The 23,320-nt window shown below is 38.4% G+C and overlaps 1 protein-coding gene across 1 annotated transcript in view; it reads right to left on the reverse strand.

Annotated features, from left to right (window-relative positions):
* The window catches only part of CDK6 (cyclin-dependent kinase 6), a 198,282-nt gene that overhangs the window by 92,330 nt on the left and 82,632 nt on the right, over positions 1-23,320 (reverse strand). The window contains exon 4 of the mRNA XM_004676682.1: positions 10,904-11,071. Coding sequence (XP_004676739.1) covers positions 10,904-11,071 — 168 coding nt within the window. The remainder of the gene's footprint in view (positions 1-10,903; positions 11,072-23,320) is intronic.

Consider the following 23,320-nt stretch of genomic DNA (forward strand, 5'->3'; position numbering starts at 1 on the left):
CCCAATATGAAAATCATAAAGACAAAGTTATAAAGCAAGTGATGTTATAATTACTGGATATTTGTAACATGCAACGAATATCAAATTTTCTTAAGTGTGATAGGGCTAACAATACTTGTGAAATATAATACTGGGAAAACTGGTAATTAAAAATATAGGAGCACATACATCAACAATGGGGGAAAACACAAATTTAATTTATACTGCCGGTATAGTAGCAGCAACATGAAATTTAAATTATATTTCAGTTACATGTCTTGCCCAGGAGCACTTTAAGGAATAACAGGTACAAATAAAAGACAAAGATTATATATTGACTTGCTACAAAATTACTAAAAGAACTTCACACTTGAAATTTTTAATACTTCAAATGGATTGGGAGTTAATCTTGTCAGAACCTTAAATATTGTGTTTCACTTTTAACCTCAAATTGCCAGTAAAAGGCATGCTGAGTGACCAATTTGCATTAGGGTATGAGAAAAGCATGTAAATCTCATCTTTTCTGGACTTAGTATTTTTTGTTTTAACTATACAAGTGATAATTTAAGAAACCCCATCACCTCCACCCTTGCTTTCACCCCGCCCCCAGCCTCCGTTTGTTGTCAAATGGACTTTAACTCTTTTAAATTCACAATGTACTAAATGGGCTTTTCCTATCCTGTAAGAATGAGAGCAACCAAATAGCGTTTAAGTTTCTTTACATTAAGTATAGAATCCTGGAAAGTGCTGAAACTGCACTTTATTAAAATATATTTTAAAATTGCAGAGGCTATAGTGAAAACCTTACCACAGCTTAACTTAAAGTACTGGATTAATCCACACTATCCATTAGATTTTTTAAAGAAGTCATATATAATAGTTTTCTTAAAGTTATATTGCTTTTTAGAATAAGATTTAGTGTGCATTATAATTTCATTTAAAAGTCCCCCAATTTAAGTTATCATTGATAAATGAGTCACTTAACATTATGACTTCAACCTGCATCCCTAAGATCCAGCACACCCATTATACCCAACCAGCGAGTCACCAATCTGGGTAAAAGCAATTAAGACCTCTTTTATTTAAAATAGCATTTAAATATAAACACAGGATTGAACAATGAAAGTTACTAACTAACCAGACATGTTTGATTCTTGGATCTGAAATTTCAGAATGGATGTAGATACAAGCTGTAATGGCTCCTTTCAGGAAAGCTGGTATTTCAGAGAAAGGCATCACTCCCTAACTTCACTCATTATACCCAGACCTCTACCTTCTTCACTCTTCCCTACTCAATCTATTTCACTGCACATAGGAACACAGGCTACCAATACTCACAGAGCAGTACCAAGTGCTGAGATGGGTATTTTCCAACACTGTTTTTCTTTTAACACTAATTTCTTTTAAAAATTGAAGTCAGAGGGCAAACAAATGGGGATACTGCCATATTACAATTCAAAAGTGAACAGAAGAGGAAGTGTCGCTAACATGATCCTAGACAGTCAGGCTCACTTCAAGGAAGAGGAGGCATTTGCACTGCACCTTGACGAATGACTAGGAGTTTGTGAGGCTGAAAAGAAAACAGCTTAAGCTGATACCTAGTGGTATGAAGGCACAAACTCTAGCAGGAGGAACATGGATGGGAAAGTAGGGATGGAGAGGCAGATTAGGAACAGACTTGCATTCCAGAACTCAGAATACAGAACATTTTAAATCTGTGGGCAATGGGGAGTCTGTGGCAATTTTTACTCCTGTCACCCCCAACCCTCCCCCCCCCAACCCTGTGTCTGCTGGTTTTCCACTGCTGGGACATGCTATGGAGCCCCTCCCACAGTGCCTTTCTGGAAGCCAGTCTTCTCTTTCCAGGAAAAAGAAAACCTGCTTTTCACTAACTGGAGTCCTGCTCTTTCATCCACTCTGCGAAAGTGGAATTTTACAGCCAAGTAAAGAAATTTTCATGAATATGTGTAAAGACCATCATTATTTGAAATTACTTTATCCTCTTGGTAGTAACTTTTCCATTTGCTATAAAGTTTTAGTTGTAATTTTTGAAATCTGCTTTTTCTGAACTAGTAAAAGCTAGTTTTCTGGAACTAGGTTACAGTTAGACTTTGGCCCATTTAACAAGGTCAGACTGTTTATTCTTGACAGAATTCTTTCCCACTGTAAAAAGGTACTTTTAAATGCCACATTCCAAGAGCAGTGCCAGTAAGCCACTGAAGCATATTTTCCCACAAGAACTGATACCATGTGCAGTCCCCACCTCACTGAAATCACCCAGGGTTACATAAGGTGCAGATAGTATTTAACGTCATTATGAACTCTATCAACTGAACACCAGCAAATATTCTGAAAACACTCCCATACATTTCAGGGCACTGCAACCTTTACAGCATCATATTAAAATTAAAAATAGGAAAGAAAGGGGTACTTTAGAAATAAAAAAAAATCAAGGAGGTAGAAGAATAGAGATTTTTAACTTTCTATTAGTACTCAAAACCAAAAGCACTAGAGATTTTTTTCCCCCAGTCATTTTGGGGTTTTTATGGTTGAGTTGTTACATTTATAGTCCCACTTTTAGATTCTGCCAGCCTTCAAAATAAATACATGAGCAGCGCTAAAATAAATTCTCCTACGCTTTCTCCTTCTTTCTTTTGGATATTTCTCTGAGACTTGAAGGTAGATTATTCTTCCACAGCCAACTGTAAAGTTTAACACTCAACTTTATGAGGAGTTTAAAAATCATCAATGTCCTTATAGATGCTGGGTACAACAACATCACTCATCATGTTCTTCCGTTCCCAAAGAAAACAAAAAAGCAAGAGTAATAAGAATGGCTCATAAGCCCAATGGATCTTCATTTAGAAATAAATTTGGAAGATAAGCAATAAGGACAATAAAATAGGAAAGAAAATCCCACAAAGAAGTCCATTACAAAGAAATGGACTTAACTTTTGATCATCTATACAGGTGAAGAGAAACACATACCTAATCATCTTAAGGACTCAAGAGGACTAAATGAAAGGTACAAGAAACACTGAACAATGCAGACATTTTTAAACTTTTTTCTGTGACACTCTGGTTCTTCTCCAAATCCCCAAAATCTTAATTTTTAACTAAAACATATCATGCAGAAAATATGAGTGCACAGAATGGGGAAATATAAGAAGGTTTATGATCTTGAATAAGAAGTGATGAAACACAATCATTATCTGAAGGTTATGAATGGTTGCCCAGGCAGACATTCAAAGTGTAAATGTTACAACCTCAGAGTTCAAGTTTACTATCATAGAGTGACGCAGGCAAATGGGAAGATTAGCTGAAAGTTGCGTCTAAAACAAATAATAAAAAAAATCTTTAGATGCTTATAATTGATGATGCAATGGCACCAGCAACAACATGGAAAATGCAGCGTTCGAAATTTATTCATTGATTCATTTGTGAAAGCAGGGAATTGTGAAAGAACTTAATTAAGTTCAGAGAGTAGTGAGAAAATTGATGGTGTTAAGAAGATAAGGAATATGCATTAATGTGTACTGGGTAGTGTCTGGGTAGTGTCTTGGAAGGACATAAGGGATGTTGGGATTAGGTGCGAAAAAACTTTACATGCCAGCTAGTTTGAAATTTATCCTATTTGCACTTAAGAATCATGAGGACACATTTCATGCATTCACCATGTATTACTAAATGCCTACCATGTCACTAGAAGGAACTGAGTAAAACCTGGTATGATTCGGTTTGATGAGAGACAACACTGAATAAAAATGGGTATGTCTAACGTGTAGGAACTTGCACTATAAAACTATCAATGTCCAAGCAAAATGAAGATACTACTACCCTTCCATGTAGTTAATAAAACACAGGATGCTCCTGTATAGAATTAGATGTAAAAACCCAAGTTACAGAAACATTGTTTTATATTCAAGCCTAAAGATTGTTCCTTCTCCCTCCCCCCCATACTCTGGATCTCTGAGAAAACTTTAGGTTGCAAAACTTCTCTAAAGCATTTGATCTTGTCAATTTTAATCTTTGTACTTAAACTTGGCCTCAAGTTTCTGAGATTTGAATGGCATCATAGTGTGCCTACATAGTGGGATTTAAAAAAAAAAAAAACAACAAAAAACCAACAACTAACAAGCATTTAGATCCACTGTATAATATACCTTGAAGGGACTGATGGCTGACCAAACGTATGGAGAAAGCAAAAGAACAAACTGCCCTTTGTCTCTGAGTAAATGGTCCTCCAAGGCAACTGCATGATAGTTAAGTCATTTTTGTGCAGAATTAATTAGCAAGAGTAAGCATTTATGACGGAGCTAGAATTAGGTGAGTCAAATGAATGATTATCTTTTACAAACAAGGAAAGCAGTCATTTGACTAACTTCACAAGTATACGTGGTGCAAATACCCATACACAGGCGCACACACCTTAGCGGTCTTCTGTACAGTATGGAATACATTATCTTTCTACATGGGAGAAATTCTCCCAGTGGTCATCAATGTTTGCCTTCACCTTGGAGCCAGAGTTAACCTATCAGATGGTAGCTCAAACTGTTTTTATGAGCACTGAGAATGCTTAACAGCGGATCTGGATGGGTTTCCATGTTTGTTTTGGCTCTCACTTTTTCCATGTACCCAGCCCTGGGAATCCTAAAGAAAACGTGTCCTGTTCCCAGCTCTGTGCACTGCCCCATTGTGTTCCATTTCCCTCACTGGTGAAAGTGAAAACGAAACTGGCACAAACACTCCATTGTTAGCTATGAAATATGTACTGGCAACTGGAGGTTTTCACAAAACAGCCCTGGTTGTGTCATGGCAAGGAGATGTTGAGCAGGGAGGGTACACAGGAGCCTTTCCGGCTTCAGAGGTGTGTCCTGCACTTTTGTGGAGGTGCTGAGGCGACAGGGCTTTGGGTTTTTTCCATTATACTCATGTAATGCTCTTGGTCTGATTTACTCAGTATGCACTGGCAGCATTTGCAGGCTTCTGTGGGAGCAACTCGGCTGTCCAAGCCCAGGCACAAACCCTGCCAGGTCTCCATAGTAAATACAACACGCACGAAGAGGAAACAAGTATAAACAATTTATTTTCCCCTGTAAAAGATGACATTGTTCTCCGATGTCTGGTCCTGCTTCACTTTGTCACTTGGTGGTGCCAACTGGGTCCTGTACAATGAGTTATTCCAAATACAAACAGAAAATAAGCCCAGATTGCATGATGCAAGCATCCATGGGGCCACATCCAGGCGGCACCAAGAGAAGGCTGGTGCCTCCTGAGCGTCTCATATCCTGGCACGAGAGAATAGGGAGGGTTTCCCTGTAACCCAGACTTGTGAGTTTCTGAGTTACATGTGTTCTGTTACAGCCCTTACCTCCATTTCTAATTATACAATTCTCTGTGTGACTATGATTAACATCTACTTTTTTATTCTAAATATGAGAGCAAAGATCTTGTCCATTTCTGTTTGCCAGCATCTCTCAGGCTCGTTGACAGTGCCTGGTACATGTCAAGTGATCAGTAATAGTTTGTAACTGAATGCCAAAACTTCTTTATAATTTATTTTATCTTCTAGGCTTATCAAAAAGTTTCTGAATCCAGTTTTCTTGAGTGCTTACTAAATGCTACCAACTTGGAGAACCGTTTATTGCTAGAGGCATGAGGAAGGGATGTAAGCAATTAGATATTTAAAAGTATTCATTCATAATTAATGATGTTAAGTCATCAACTTAAGGAATATTATAAGTTCCATATAAAAATATCCCCAGGCACTCCCTGGTGAAGCAGTGGGTTAAAGCGCAGCACTACGAAGCTAGCTGCCACTTCAGCTTGAGTTCGATTCCCTGCTCCAGAGGTGACCCACACAGCACAGCAGACCTCTCCTGTCTCGCCCACTGCTCCCCTCAGCAATGTACTTCATCGATCTGCATGTTCTGCTCCCCACAATGTCTCTAGTGAAGCCTCTTACCACCCCTGTACTTCTGGCCTGTACCCCAGTACTGTATGCTTAAATAAATAAATCTTAAAAACATAAATTAATTAAAAATAAAAATATCCCCATGTGGGTTTTTGCAATTTGTAAAGTTGTGTAAGAAAAGTCTTCCCATATTTACTACTTACTTGTATGTTTTGGTGATTCCCATAGAGTGGAAAATGTTTTCAGAACGTATATGTCTTTAAATAGGGAAGATGACATGAGGAAAAAAAAAAAAAAACAACTCTGGAGAAGGGTAATGCAATTTACTTAGTGAGAATTTTATTAAGTCACTGAAAGATAGGAAAACATTCTCACTCCTCCATTATGGTACAGAGTGAAATTTTCCCCCACAATACACGTTAGGCACAGACATTTGGAAGAAAAATGCTAACGCTACCTTTTGTCTAATGATTGCATAAAGGTCCTCCAAATATACAGGACAGTCACTGTCATACTGCTTTTTGTAGAGCAGAAATCAGTTTAAGGCAGGCTAATTCTGGACTTTATCCTGGGGTGTGAAGTTTCTGAGGCGCCGAAAGGAGCTACCTTTTCTAGCCACGGCAGCTTCAGGGTGCCTGTTGGGGAGTGACTGGCTCTAACTGCTGGGTTTGCTCTGGATGGTCCTCAAAGTGGCCTCACATACCATGAGCACAGCACCATGCCCAGGACTCTGTGGCTGGGTGATTTTAAGGGGGTGGACATAGGAGGCATCAGTCAAGGGAACACTTCATTTTTCCTAAGTCATGATACACTTAGAAGACGTTCAAGTGTGTAGAACTGCACAGAAGTCTTATACTGAGGTCTGCCTAAAAACTAAGTTAACCAGAAGGTACATGTTTATGTGTGTGTGTTACCTACTGTGTTAAAATGTGGCACAAGCAAGTTGTGTTTGAATTAAAATTTAAGCAAGATAAAAATATATTTAAATGAAACAAAGGACTGTTGGACACCCATGGAACCTCTTGATAGCCTGTGTAGAACCTGAACTGCACAGGACATAGTTTCATAACCCCTGAGGTCTTGGAGTCCATGGTAGACCAGCAGGGGGAAGGACATGGTGGTGGACAGTGAGAGCCAGAATAAACAATTAGGATTCTCCAGGTCTTTTACAATCATTTGGTGCATTGACATTGAACCCGGTCACAAATTACCTGTCTGTGTCTCAGTTTTCCTTGCTCAAAATGAGATGGTTAATAACAAGCTCTCCAATGCCAAATGCATTGGCAACAGCGTTGCCCTGCATGCGGTATAGTTCAGTGTAAGTAATGATAAAGATTTTTGCATGAGAAGCAAAAATCTTTAGTTTTTTCCCTCCCTGAGCTCCTTTCATAGTACTTCATGATTATCAGAGTCATCAGCAGGCTCCGGTGGTGTCCCAGGCTAGTTCTGAGACTCTTCCTGTCATTCCTGTGTGCACAATCATCCAAAACTGCCGCTGAGCAGTCGATCTCCATTTCACTCTTACTTTGACAGACAAAAAATGAGCCATACCATACACTGCATTTGACATGGGGAGTACTTAGAAATGTCGTTTTTAAAACAACTAAATATAATTTTAGTCTTGTCATTCTGTTGAGTAAACATATATACTTGAAACATTTCTGCCACAGACATTATATAACTGCGTGAGTCATGACTCTTACACATCACTTATCTGCAATGGAAAGAACCTCCCTGTAACATGCTCTCTTTGGTTCCACAATGGAGCGTTTCAAACAGGTCACGGAAGTTGATTTTCATAGTTTCAGAGAAACTCTACTGATCAAAGTAACCCACATCAGATGCTACGTACAACAGGCCCCACTTCTCTTCACACTCCCAGATCTTTTTCACACCACAAATGACTTCACACCCAAAGGAATGGACATTCTAGTCTACATGTTCGCACTGCCCATAAATTCACCTGCAAATTGCTGCCCCTTAAGCTTGAGTGAACACACACTGGCACAGTCTGCCATTAGGTGAAAGACTCCAGAGAGACCATGTAGTTCCAGAGTTTCAATGTTCCCGAGTGTGGTACAAGGGAGGGTGGCAGGGGTCTCAGACTCTAGACGACATGTCTCCTTGGCATCTGGATAGCATAACCCATGAAGGGAGGCATGGCTGGAAAACAGCCAGTACAAGCTTCGTTGAGACATTAGACCCAGGCCAAGGCCCCACGGTAACCATTCATAATGTAGTTCTATAACTTCTAAATAAGTTAAGTGTAAACAACTCAATACTGTGTATAGTACATGTATCGAGCAGCAAGAACCAATATTCGCCAAAGAAACCTTGGTGTCATAGAGAGGGCACAGTCAGGCAGTGAACCCTCCATTATCAGATGAAGAGAAGCTAAGTCATCTGGCTCTAAGCTGTACACTTACAATGACAACTGTAGTCCAGATTTACAAAGGTTGCTCTACATTAATTTCTAGCCCCAAAGTCAACTCCTTCAAGGAGCTTGAAGCCTGATAAAGTCCTGAATTACTATACAAAACAGAAAGCATCTAGAAAAACTGAGGAGGGAAGAGGGACTCATTTCTGTTGGATGTACCAGAAGAGGCCATTTGAGTCAGACTTTTAGAAGATAGGTATTAACATTTATTACTTTTATATATTAGTATTTTACCTGGCTATAAGATGTTAGATTTGAACCAGGGAGCTGGTAATTCTTTTAACATTCCACAAATGAACTTGATTCCCAGTTCCTGTATGATATAATCCATTAAAAAATGTGTATTTCCAGGAAGTGGAGTATATTCTTTCCCTCTTCAAGAAATACTAAAAATAAATATCATTTTACTCCAAAAATAACGCCAAGGGTTTATATGTTACCATGTGTATGCAACTCATTCATTATATGAAATGAAATTTTTCCTTTAAATAAAAAATTTAATACAATACCCTGTAGGAATCATATCCTCTATTACTAACATCAAATTCCAACTATTACTCTTTCAAATCAAATGTGATTTTTTTTCTAGTCTTTTCAATTGGCTAATTTTTAAATTCTTTGTCACCAAAAGAAAGACTGACTATGAAATACAAATTAAATATCAAAGACCAGGCATTTATGATTGCCTCTCCCCTTTTCTCTATGAAATAATTTGTCCACATTTTCCTGTCTGAACATATCAACTTTCAGCAAGACTGGAATGTTAATTGATGTTATGCATAAGCTGGGCTATCATTCCTCAAATTTAGTAAGCCAAAAAAAAAAAAAAATCAAAACCAAGTGGATTTCCTGTTTTTATTTATGTTTTTTAGTGTCCACTTGGGGAATCAAAATAAAAAGTCACAGTTTCAGTTCATCCTTCCTTCAATTAACATACCCAAGGAGACCAGTTCCGCCTATTTTTACAACCCTGATAATGTTGGAATCACAAAGCTATTCAAGCTTCTCTGGGGAGCTCCAAAATAGTATGTGCAGCAACTTCCAAGGGAAGCCTCAAACTATCCTTACCCTCCCCCACCTCCCCAGGGAAACACAGAGACTCAACTCTTTCTTATCTGAGTATATAAGAATATAAGACTTCTCCCAACTCAGCCCAAAGCTGAGGCATGTCCTTTGAACATTTGTACCGTTTTCTCAAAAGAGGTGGTATACTGCTGAATAAGGAGAAAACGAGTAGAATCCATCTTTCAACAATGGTGACATATACAAAGAAACCTTTCCTAAAAATTCTGAGGCCTTTAGTAAAGTAAACAAAGGGAGGAAAGTAAGTGATCTTACATGTACAGGTTGTAGAGTCCATATTTCCAAAGTGGAAGTGAGGAAGGGAAGCAGAACACTTCTACAAATTGGATTTTTGCTAAGGTGTGGTATCTCAGGGAATTTTCTAGTTATCAGCTAAGGTAGTAGTGGAATAACAATTCTTTGTGTGCACAGTATCAGTCTCCCTTCAGCCACTCCAAGCCCCCAAATCATTATGATAACCAAAGATGCTGCCATACATTTCTTAACACCTCCTCCCCCATTTGTTCTCTCTGCCTGAGAACAACTCTGAGGCTAAAGATGGACAATATATGAAAGATGATGTATTGATCCAAAAGGATTTCTTTTAAGGCTTATTACAAAGCACTGAAGGCGATTTCTAGAGGCTGCATTGAACCAACAGCATTTTCCACATCAAACTTCTGCTTCAAATAAGTAACACAGCAACAAGAAGTTCCTTGACTTTTAGCATCTATGCACGAACCTCTCTATGAGAGAAGGGTATTAATGCCTACTTCCAAATGCCTCTCTTTATATTTTAGGTGCAAAACTTCATAAAAATCCATCTTAGAAACAATGATTATAAGCAGACCTAGAAACTAACTGAAGTCAATGGTTATTATGGTTTTTTGTTTGAGTGAGACAAAGAACAGGATATCATAACTGTCATTCTTTGCCAAAACAGTGCTCTTGGGTTTACTCTGTCTATTTTGGCTTGGATGAAGATTCACCTGGCAGGTGGTGCTACTTGTTCACGGGTCATCCAAGTTCACTGTAAATTTAATTTCTTCTTCACAGTCAGCACCACATATTCAGAGGACTACTTTCTCACACCTGTGCAGGCATCCTGGCTGTTTCTCAAAGCAGGATGTTGCAGACAGGTCAATAATCCTGGTGTTCTCTCTTCCCTGACCTTAAGCTGTGTTTCCTCACACATTATTTATGCAGCTCTTAAAACAGTCATGGCAAAGAGCATTTGGAAACTTGCAACTGATTCCTTTCTAGTGGCTAAGATGCAACAGGCTATTTCTGCAATGGGTCCTGTCCACAGAAGCTAGCCGGATGTGTCTGTAGTTCTAAGCCAAATGTTTTCCTCCTCCTACCCCTGCTATACAAAAAAAAAAAAATTACAAAGACATTCTATCCACCAACTGATCACGAGCAGTAATAACACTAGGGACCTTCAAGGGAGGTAGTCAGTTGCATGAAAGAGAAGCATAAGTTTAAAGAAAGAACAGCTGTCTCTCACTCACCACTGAGGTAAGAGCCATCTGAAAACTGTAGATTCGGGCAAGGCCAAAGTCAGCCAGTTTTATTTGTCCACTGCTGGTCACCAGAATATTCTGTGGTTTTAGATCACGATGTACTACTCGATGAGAATGAAGAAAGTCCAGACCTCGGAGAAGCTGAAACATCATATCCTAAATAAAATCAAAGAAGGATATCTATGAATGGTCAAAATAAAAATTCAACATGCTGAATCCTCAGTATTTTGAAGAGAGCAGACAGAAAGCATCTGATAAGTATTTGCTGAACGAATGAATCTTTTCCCTTCCTACCTCAGCACTTTCCTATTCTCAAAACCACTACAAAAGAATTTCACTGTTGTCTTCAATTTTATTAGTGAAAGGACAATTTAGAAATAATTTCTGATAGCACAGGAAATATTCTAGAAGGATATATATGTATGTCAAACTGGTGTCTGTGGTTAATGCTGAGGAGCAGTTGGAGGTGGTGCGAGGGGGTTTATTTTTTACTTTATATATGACTGTATGGCTTAGTATTATTTCAAAAATTAAAATATAGTAACTGCCAATAACATCAACTATTATTATTTTTGTAGCACTTAATTCTGAGCAAGCAGTCACCATATATCAAGAACTGTTCAAAGTATTTTCATTACAAATTAATCCACAGCAAAACACTGAGTAGGTGATACCATTATCAAACTTACAACTCAAGAAACTGCTATACAATAGGTGTATATAATTAGCCCAAAGTAATACCTCTAACTAGAGACAGATTTTTGACTCAGGTCAGTGTCTGAACAAGCCAGATTCAAACCCCATCACACCCTTGGTAAGCCATATATCTTCACGGAGCCTCAGGCTCCTACTCTGTAAAATGGGAAAGTAATACAATCTATTTCATTGGATCACTGGGAAGCCCTTAGTACAATAAGAAACATTTAATAAATGGTAGCCATTGTTGCTATTGTTATTATTAACCAGCATGGAGCAAAGAGGACATTCAGGAAACAAGCCAAATATTACATGTCTTTCTAATTTTAGAACTGGTAAAATTGAAATACAAGATTTAAAACTCAGAAACAGTATCTGAAAGTAGACATTTAAGACATTAACCATGATTATGATCTTTTGAAATTTGGGGTTAATAACACCAACCTAACTCAAAATACTCTGAGGATGGTGTCTCAGGAAGGGCAGAACTACCTGGTTTGTTGTGTAAGGGTCAGAAAAGCTATTAGGCAACCTGAGCCGGCAGTGCTACGGGGTCACCATTAGAGCTGCTTGGACCAGGGAGGACCACGAAGTCCTCCCTTAGAGAACAGCAGGGGCAGGGGAGGTTTACATTTGTCGTCACTGGTTCTTTCTTTGATTCTGTCTTCACGTTGTTTAAAACCAAAACCTTAGTTTTGCATCTGTAAGATGAAGAAGTAGCACTTCTTTTAGTGAAGTGGTGTATGCAAAGGGGGAATGCAGTTTCTGCACACAGCAAGCATTCGACAGCTATCATTCACTGAAGTGTCCCGAGTATGGGGGAGACAGTCATAATTATTTGAAAATGTGGTCAGTACTACCAGGTCAGTGAACAAAGCAGGGAGGCGGGCTGGGAGGGGCAATGACAGAGGTGTAGAATATGAGATCCACCTAAACAGATATTCTAAACTAGCAGGCATTACCACCTCAGTTTCCAAAGATGAAAACTCTGAAGCATATTGTTCTATAAAGGAATGGTCCTTAAAAACGTAAGAAACCCGTGGCAGGCCAGGAACTTTCGATGAATAAACAGGAGTGTGAAAATGAAACACAAAATGTTAACCGAAGTAGTCTTCTGCTGTGGCAAATAAGGCTTTATTGGAAACATATGCACACAACTTGTAAGCACTGGATTTTAAACAGCATGACTAACCTAAAGTAATGTCATGCTGGCTTGTCATCTTTAGCTTCTTAAACACTAAGCACCAACCATTTAAAACAGTACAAAGAATAAAACTGTTTGGTTCATGTTTCAGTGCTCAAATAATTTAAACAGCCAATTAGAATAAAAAAAATTTTAATTTAACTAGTTATTTAATAAGGCCTATCTAAATTTATAAAAAACATGAACTACACAGTAGAAAAGTATGTGGCCTTTATTCATGCAATTATTTATAGAGCGCATTCTGTATTTTTCTTCATTACCAAATTGGTATATGCTTACTGCAGAAACAAAATTAAAAGAAAATCCAGAGCAAGAACACAAATCACTCAAAATCCCACCACTTAGAGAACAGAGAAAATTTCACTGTTAAGATAATTTTTGTGAGACATTCTCATCTGTCCTTTAAAAATTACACATATTGTTGTATTTATGAATAAAAATTGCTATTATTCTGTACACGTTATTCTGTAAAATTTTAAGAACATTTAACAATTCATTATGAACATCTTACCACTTTGAACAAAATCGACAATGTAACTTTATTAATGAAGTGATTTTTAATGGCTGCATGGTTTTCCTCCCTGGGATATAGTCATTACTATTTAATTTTAGTTATGTTTTTTTTGGAACTTGGACTAAAAGTCTAGTTTTCCTTTAGGACATAGCAGATGAAAATGACTTGCTAACATATCCAAGCACTTCAGTCCACATAACTGCCCAATACTGAATCCAGGTTGATGATGTCTGTAGGTAAACGGTGATTCTAGATAAGAGTTACCATTTGTTAGGTTTTATTAGGCTACTTAAAAAACATTTTTGGTTGGCAAAGTGGCTTTTTTTTAAAGCCTATATCTAGCTACAGTTAGTTTTGAATATGTGAGCTCCATATAAATGATTTATTTTTATATTTTTATCAAAAACCTTAGTGACATCTACATTTTTCTTTTCTTTTAAGATTTATTTATTTAGGCATACAAGAACTGTGGTGCAGGCCAGAGATGCGGTTTGAGAGGATTCACCTAAAGTACAGTGGGAGCAGAACAGGAGGGCTGACTGAAATACACCGCTGAGGGGATCAATGGGTGAGACAGGGGAGGTCCTGTTGTGCCGTGTGGGTTATATATGAATTATCAAATGGTTAACTATCAAGGGACCAGCCATGTGATCTTCTCATGGTCTCTCTCATTTATTTATTTATTTAAAGATTTATTTATGCATACAAGAACTGGGCCAGAGATGCAGGGGGTGAGAAGATTCAGAGATAGCGGAGAGCAGAACACATGGATTGACTGAAATATACTTTTGAAGGGAGCAGTGGGTTGGTCAGGAGACTCTGCTGCGCCATGTGGGTCACCTCCCTGGTTGGGGATCAATCTCATGCATGTGGGTCACCTCCCTGGTTAGGGATCAATCTCATGCTGCAGTAGCTGTGGATAGCTTCATAGTGCTATGCTTTAATCCACTGCACCACCAGGAAGGGTCCTCTCATTTATTTTTTTATTATTCCTTTTCATCCATTTTACTATCCAACCAAAATGACTGACTTGCTGATTGACATATGCTGCACTATCGTTCCCAAATTATAATTTTTTAAAAATCATACCAAAAATTTCATTACTTTCAGTAATTCAATTATGAGGGAGGTTGATGAGCATTATGGACCTCTGATAAGTATGATTTGGGCACTCACTAACCTTGAGCACCTAGTCTTAAAGGGGACATACATTCAGCTATGTCAGGAACTCTGGTCGCAAATAAGAACAGGATTTAACTCCATAGAATGATATGAATGAATAAATTACAACAGTAACAAGGCAAGAAAAACATATTTCATTCAGAATCACAAGAAGTGCTTTGATCACAGCCATTTCAAAGGATTTTCTACTTAAGCTTATTATCTGTTCTATCTCAATTTATATCATGAGACATACATTTAAATTGGCTCGAGATTTTAATCTAAATTAATCTGTTTTATAACACACTCAAGTATTTCATAGTAATCTTAGTGATGCAATGTAATGAAATTATAGATACTGCCAATTAAGTCTCTGTAAGTTAAACACAGGTTTAAAAGTTTCCCTTTTTATGCCATAGTGCACAATTCTAGTATAAGGAGTTTGAACGCCTAGTCACACTTATAATAAACAGTCACAGGCACACTACATCTTTCTGAAACATGTAATATGGAAGCAGGTTTCAACAGGACACCATTGTAAAGTGACTTTAGGTAGGGCTTTGTCCTTGGCAGCATCCCTGAAAAGACTCTGGATGTCAGTCTGACTATTAAAATCTTTAAAGCCTTGCAACTGTTTCATTTAGGGTGTTCTGGAGCCCTAATCCTCTTATTTAGAAGCAAAACAAGCAAACGAAAAACCTTCTTCAAACTTTTCTAATGGGAAAATTCTTTACTGGTTATTCAGTTTTCTCCCTCCCATATCAAGGTTGTATGATTAGTTCTGAAATATAGTAAAAATGATTGATTTACAGATACAATACAATACAAAAATAACAGCTTTCAACAGACATTTTTAGAGTTTTGGATTGCTCTACCTAGCCTAAGCAATAGACTCATATTCTCAGTTTCAGCAACAAAAACATGTACATTTATTCTGTTTAAAAATTAAAAATAAGGCGCTCCCTGGTAGCGCAGCAGGTTAAAGCACAGCACTAAGAAGCTAAAGCCACTTCCGCATGAGTTCGATTCCCGTCTGCCCCGGAGGTGACCACATGGCATGGCAGACCTCTGCTGACCCGCCCGCTGCTCCCCTCAACAGTGCACTTCGTCAGTCTGCCTGTCCTGCTCCCCGCTCTGTCTCTGGTGAAGCCTCTCGCCGCTCCTAAGCCTCTGGCCTGTACCCCAGTTCTGTATGCACAAATAAATAAATCTTAAAAATAAAAATAAAATAAAAATAAAAATAAGGACTGTGACTTATCAATAATAAAGATCTTTTTGTTTCTCCTTATAATGTATAAACTACAGTCTTCAAATTTGTTATCCAAATTTTGACAGGAAATATCTTCAAAGTGTTTGTTGACTCCTAACAAGGGAACCTGTCCAATTTGTTTCTTAGGAAAGGTGTTAGAAGTCTCAAATAGATCACATATAACAAAGATTTCTTACACTAAATGGTACCATGCTGACTAAGGGATTATGATTGTAGGAACAACAGTACTTGCCTGTACAAAAAGGAATAATGATAAAGTCATGAAGAAGGCAGGAAACTGCTGATGATAATGATCGCTAGAACAGGAATATTCCACCCCTCCATTACTAATATATTTAAACATCTTTTTAATTGAGGTAAAATATACCTAACTAAATCTGCCTTCTTAAACCATTTTTAAGTATACATTTTAGTATTAAGTACATTCATACTATTTTGCAACCAATCTCCAGAGCGTTTCATCTTGCAAAACTGAAGTTCTACATCTATTGAACAATTCTTCATATCACCCTCTCTTGAGACACTGGCAACCACCACTTACTTACTTTCTGTTTCTATGAGTCTGTATACTGTAGTATATCTTTATAGATAGGTGTGGACTCATACTCTATTTGTCCCTCTGAATGGTTTATTTCACTTAGTATAGTGTCCTGGGGGCTCATCCATATAGATTTTATCTAAATTCCCTTCTTTTAAAAGGTTGAACAAAAAGCAATAATACCTGACTGTATGGCTATATTACATTTCGCGAATCTAGTCATCTGTTGATGGGGCCTTCTACATTTTGCTGTGAACATAGCTGCACAGATATCTTTGTGGCCCTAATCTATATACCCTGAATCTAGTACCAGTTTGTCCCATAAACTGTTCTACAATTTTGCTATATAATCAATTAAATAAATGAGCTTAAGAAGCACACTTAGATTCTAGACATCAGTCAAGCGGACTTATTCACTCACTGGTGATTTCACTCATTCTTTCCACTTCTGCATTCAGGCAGAATCTAACCCCACATCAAACTTACTGCTTGATACACACCCTTTCTTCCAAAATTCCTTCACAATTTCACTGATCAACTCACAAAAACAATGGCTTGCAAAGATTGCTTAATAAACAAGTCCCTCCTACTTCTTACTTTGGTCCTCAGGAACTCTACCTAACAAAAGGCAAAACAAATTCTAATGAAGCAAGAGGAGTGTTAGAGTTCTTTAGAAACTCAAAATTGAGGTCACCTAGAAAACTGTAATTGGTGAATTCAAAGTCAGCAATAAGCAAGAGAAGCTGGACATGGGCTAAAAAGTCATCCTTTCTGCACTTTGTTCCAAAGAAGAGCTGTCAAGCTGTGCCATATTGCCGAACACCTCGTCCCTGGCCATGAAGGGGGAGGGCATGACTGAGCAGGTGACACATCAGACCTTGGGGAAGGTCTGAATTGCAAGTAAAAGCAATTATTTATTTACAATTATAAATTTACAATTTATTTTTACTGCTTCAGGCTAGTGGATAAAAGCATAATAAGAGGCTTTGCAAATAAACTTTATTAATAAAGTAGAGAAAATATCTATTATTCATTTCTGGGAGTGAAGCCCATGCTGAGTAAGTACAAATCAGTCTCAACTGACTAGAAATAAAAATAAAATAGCGACCGATTTTCACCAACTCTGGAAAAGTTACTGTTTGAGGAACAATATAATGACTAAATGGACAGCCTGAAAGAAGAAATCATTACTTCATATGAGAGCTATTATTAACCCACTGTGGAAAACCATCCAGAACTGAAACTACAAATATACAACGCTAATTATAACTACTTCAGAGGAAGATATAAAAATCAGTAACAAAATTTGAAGCGCAAGTGCCTAGGTTACTAGCTAATGACCCCAATGGTGGTTGTTCTATGAACACTGTCTTGTGATCCTTTTAAAACCATTTAACAGTATATTGTATTTCTCTTTTTATTATTCTTTATAATAAAATGTTTTAAATTAAAATTTTTGTTTTGATGGCTGCATTTGGACAAAATACCTTTTCATCTTTCCCAATTCTTCTCTCAATTCCTTCTTTTGAGAATTTAACCTCACTCTGTTATTTCCCTCCTCTCCAAATGAGGTAATGTTTAAAGAAGTTGGCTTTCCACAGAGTAGAACTTATCATTTGCCTCCTGTAATAGACACTTTTGGTTGTCAGCCATGAAGGGCTGGTCTAAGGCAGTCGAGGTAATCTCATTCCCATTTGTTAGGAACCAATCCAGTAACGGACAAGAGACCTAGTCATGGCCAGAATGATGTATGGGCAAGTTCCCGAAGTAGAACTCTGGGAAGTATTTTTCTCCTTTATAAGAAAACTCTGCTGTGCTTCCTCCTCACCTGGCAAAGTTGGAAAAGTTCATGAAGTATTCTTTAACTTGTAGTTGAAAGTTATTTGAACAAATCTAACTTAACTAAAATGAATCTGTACAGGTCACTATCTTTGCTGCCCTTGTTCCATCCATACCACACAGGGTCTGCACCAACCTCTCTTGTTTTATGGTCATCCTCTATTGTCCTCTCTATGCAAAGGACTATCCTCGATTAGTCCAACTGCCCTTTCTTGGTAGTTAACCTATGTTACAGAGAGCTGTTTATGGAGGTAAAAATGGTCACATGCATTTTTGTCAGTAATATGAAGTATCTAACCCTGACTACTTTAGGATCACCAGCTAATCCTGTAAGTCTCTAGTAAGCCCTCTTGCAGTTTGTGGAGGCCAGATTAAATTTTTACTGCTATCCTCAGACCTTATCATCTCCCTTCCTTTTCTTAACACATTAGCAGCCAGATCATCGAGGGAACACTATTAACTTCCTTTGAGCTTATAAGCTGGAAATCTCCCTTTTTTATTCTCATTTGGGAAAATTTCTTACCTCCGCTGATCGAGTTCTTACCCCCTCTAGCTTTCAAGTACCTCACCACACTCCACTGTTTCCTTTCCTTCCTAGATTGGGACTTTCTCTATTACCCCTTGACTAACAACAAACAACCCAAGCAAACTCCTTTCTTTTCTTAGCCAGTGGTCTTTACAGACAGGGCCTATTTCCTCACTCTTCACCACATCACCACAGGAGAGGGATGCTGCAGCACTTGCAACCTCACCAATAACTCAGCTGCTGGCCCCAACCAACAGGTTTCTCTGCTCCTAATTTAACCTTGCCATGGCATTTCACATCAGATCCCTCCTTTCTATTTACTTCAAAACAGAAAGATCTTTTATGTTTAGGCAAGTTTCCTTTCTACTCTTTATAACACATTCTTACATTTATTATTCTAGACTGACTTTAAGGTCACTTTTTGAGGTCCCATACCCTAAAGAAATCCCTTTAGTATCTGAAAAAAAAAAGTAGATTAATTTGAGGAGATCTCATACTCTTAGAATACCAGGTCTTTCTTTTTCAGAACAGGAAGTGGGGTTCTTTATTCAAGTCTTCTTCTGGACCCCTCAGTAAAATTTTGTCATTTTATTCCCCATACAACTTCTACACTTCTCAAACACCCACTATAGTAGGTTTGGGTCTCATCCTTCTTTCTATTTACTCTTCCTTTTGTATCCCCACTGATCTCATTCTCCAAACCCATCCTTTCCTCTTTGGCTAGCCTAATCCTTTTAACATGCAAGCCTGATCTTATCAGAATATAATATTCCCAGGGCTTATAATAAACACTGAAGCAGCTAAGTATGCTTCCTTTCTTTTTACCACCTCTATTCAGAATTCTTTTAGCAGCTTACCCATCCAGAGATCTGGGCTTCAGAATGTTGTTCTATAGCTAGGGGTATTACTGTAAAGCAAGTCATTAATCTTTCTCACCCCTCAGAGAAGCATTTAATAGAACAAATCACTTTGCCTGAGTCATCATGTGGATGATTCTAGAATGGGACCATTGGCTAAATCTCTTAATCCAGGCCTACTGACTAGGTTTCATGTTTTCATTTTTTAAAGATTTATTTATGCATATAAGAAATGGGCTACAGGCCAGAGGTGCTGGGCGGGGGGGTGAGAGGATTCACCAAAGACAGAGTGGTGAACAGAACAGGCAGATCAGTTGAAATACATTGCTGAGAGGAGCAACAGTTGGGCTAGGTGAGGTCTGCCATGCCACATGGGTCACTTCCCTGGACGGGAATCAAACTTGTGCTACAGTGCCTGTGAATCACTTCATAGTGTTGTACTTAAACCTGTTGTGCCACCAGCCAGGGAGAGCCCGACTAAGTTTCATTTTATTTTAGCCATCAGCCAATTGACTAGACAAGTCTCTTTCAATTCCAGTTTTTTATTTATTAAAAATCAGAATAAGGCCCTCTCTGGTGGCCTAGTGGGTTAAAGTATAGCACTGCAAGCCAGCAGCAGCTGCTTGAGTGTAAGTTGGATCCCCGCTCCGGGGGTGACCACATGGCACGGCAGACCTCTCCTGTCTCGCACATTGCTCCCCTTAGCAGTGTACTTCATCAATTTGCCTGTTCTGCTCCCCATTGTCTTTGGTGAATCCTCTCACCACCCCTGCCCCTCTGGCCTGTACCCCAGTTCTATATGCATAAATAAATAAATCTTTTTTAAAAATGAGAATAAATCCTGCTCTGACCACATTCTAGGACTGCCTTATGATTACCTTATGTCATACTTCTGATTTTTAAAAGACTGTCAAATGCTGTTCAACTAGGCTTGATGCATTTCAACAGAATTCAATAAGGAACCTTAGATGGAGAAATCTATTGATTTCACACATTAAGAAGAAGTACAATGACTTTTGCTCTTGAGTCTGTGCACAGGAGTTATACTGAACCACCTCACTAATAAAACTTATTCCTGCCATGAGGCACAAAATAAGTTTCTCTGAAAAAATATATAACTTAAGCAAGCCATCTGACAAGAGATGTAAACATCTATTTTTGAGGCAGTATGACTTAGGAGTGTTGGATTTAGAGCTAAATGCTTCAGATTTGAATTTCTGGTGGAGTTTGGTTTTCACATCCATAAGAAAGGAAACAACCTTGGCCCTCTCTGGTTGTGTAACGGGTTAAAGCACTGCTACAAAGCTGGCCACTGCCACTGTGGTGCGAGTTCGATCCCAGCCCCAGAGGTGATCCATATGGCACAGCAGACCTCTCCTGTCTGCCTGCTGTTCAGCTCAGTAGTGTACTTTGTCAATCTGCCTGTTCTGCTCCCCACTTTGACTCTGGTGAATCCTCTCACTGCCCTTGCATCTCTGGCCTGTACCCCAGTTCTGTGTGCATAAATAAACAGATCTTTAAAAAATGGAAACAACCTCAAAAAGGGAGAGATTTAATGTGCTCTTCTATAATATTTAATGCATTTATTATGTAACTGCTTATTAAGAGGACATTATAAATTTAAGTACTTTCATGCACAGAATAAATTGCCAACATTTATTTAGAAGAAATATGAAGCACTTAACCATCTGTAGAGCATTATGCTAGGCAATGTACACACAAATACCTTATGGCAGAGTCCTAAGGAGCTACTATTTTACAGGGAACGAAGATAAAAATTTTCACACACATATTTCAGATCATTTGTGGCCAGGACCACAACTGGCATAGATGTCACAGATACTGAATAAACATGGGAGGAAGCAGTAGCCAAGCCTGTGTTGGAGGCAGGCCCCTATTAGGTTTGGCATGAGGCAGCATCTTTCTGGAAGACCACTCAAGCAGAGGCTGAGAAGAGGGGCAATTGTTTAGGTATTTGGAGACCAGTAATAGCCCCCGAAGAGAGCACACCACTGAAGGGGACCTTCGGGGCAGCAAAGGTGCTGATTGGTGTGGGGAAGTTGCAGCATTTTAAATGTGGCAGTCAGTGGGAAACTAGACAAGTTTTGTATAAGAATGGCATGTTACTATTGACAATTTATCATGCATACTAGATGGTAGGTGGTGTAAAGAGTGATTATGCTATTATGGATATAAGATCATAAGAGGCTGCACTAACTACCAGAGAGGAGAAGCCAAAGGAGAGATAATTCAAGAGAAAAATGCATTATGTGAATGTTTGTTTTTACATGAAAACTTAACAGGCATATTTTGGGGGCTCTGTTACATTTCCAGGTGACACGCTGGGTGACTCTGGGTGTGTTATTTAACCTCTGTGAGCACCTAAACCTTAATTTCCTCATCTGTAAATGGGGACAACAATGTGTGAATCTCCCAGCATGTATAATGGGTTTGGAACTAGTACCACTAAGTCAAGAAGAGGTACCCACCTTTACCTATGGCACCTGGCAACAGTCTGTGCTCAGAGCCACTGAGTTTTTACATGAATGGCATCCTATCTTCCTGAACAGTCATTATTAAGATCAACAAACATAACTGTTGTGGATATAATCTTTAAAACACCTAACATTTTGGGCGCAATGGGTTGAAGTGCAGCACTATGAATCTCTTCGTAGCCACTGTATTATGAGTTCAATGCCCCGCCAGTGACCCACAGGGCATGGCAGACTTCTGACTACCCGCTGCTCCCCTCAGCAATGTTTCAGTTGATGTGCCTGTTCTGCTCCCCACTCTGTCTCTGGTGAATCCTCTCACTTCCACCCCTACTTCTGGCCTGCAGTCCAGTTTTTGTATGCATAAATAAATAAATCTTTTTTAAAAAAAAAAAGATTTTAATTAAATCAAGTGTTATGTTGTCAGTTCTTAATTTTAAAAGTCTAAATATTTGTAGCAGTTTAGGTCTAGAAGGGTCTTTGGAAATCAGCTGTTATTACTCAATGGATATATTACATGTCTTTTTTTGTAAATAGCCTAACTCTCTAAGGCAAGTTTTAGTTTGCTTTGTACCTGTATCTAGACTGTTTCTCTGTGTCTTCCCACTGTTGAGATTCTTTCAAACTGGGCTACAGGGGCTTTCCCAGGATAGTTAACTTCATAATTTAAGACTGCAACATCCATTTTTGCTTAATGTATATAGTCAGGTAGGGGAAAAACACTGCTAATGAACTTTCTTAAAGAATTAACTTTGGTTTCTTACCCAGCTTAATAAATAAGAATGTGAAATTGTGATATTATTTCCTTATGCTATCCTTTAAAATTGAGTTGTGTGCATTCCAATATAGAGAGGGGGAAAGGAGCAAACAAGGACTGAAAAGAACACTTAGCTTCATTTGGTCAAAAATTGTCTTTACAAGGGTTTTTATTATAGGTCATAAAACACTGCTTACTACAATGTACCTCTTCCTTGAAAAAGAATAGAAATCCTGTAATAGGGAGAAGCTGAAAACAACACACTGGGAGGATTCAGGCCTCCTTCCCATAAACATACCTGTGAATATTATCTGTCTAAGGTAGAGCTGCAAGCACAGCTGTTTATGGATGCTCAGAAGGGGTGGCATTTCAACATTTTTTACTTCATGTTGTTGGAAGGAGTGAATTTTTTTTAAAAAAAAGATTTATTTATTTGTGCATACAGAACTGGGGTACAGGCCAGAGATGCCGAGGGTGAGAGGATTCACCAGAGACAGAGTGGGGAGCAGAACAGGCAGATTGACGAAGTACACTGCTGAGGGGAGCAGCAG

Source organism: Condylura cristata, unplaced genomic scaffold (assembly GCF_000260355.1).
Source record: "Condylura cristata isolate star-nosed mole 26May11 unplaced genomic scaffold, ConCri1.0 scaffold00005, whole genome shotgun sequence".
Lineage (NCBI taxonomy): Eukaryota > Metazoa > Chordata > Mammalia > Eulipotyphla > Talpidae > Condylura > Condylura cristata.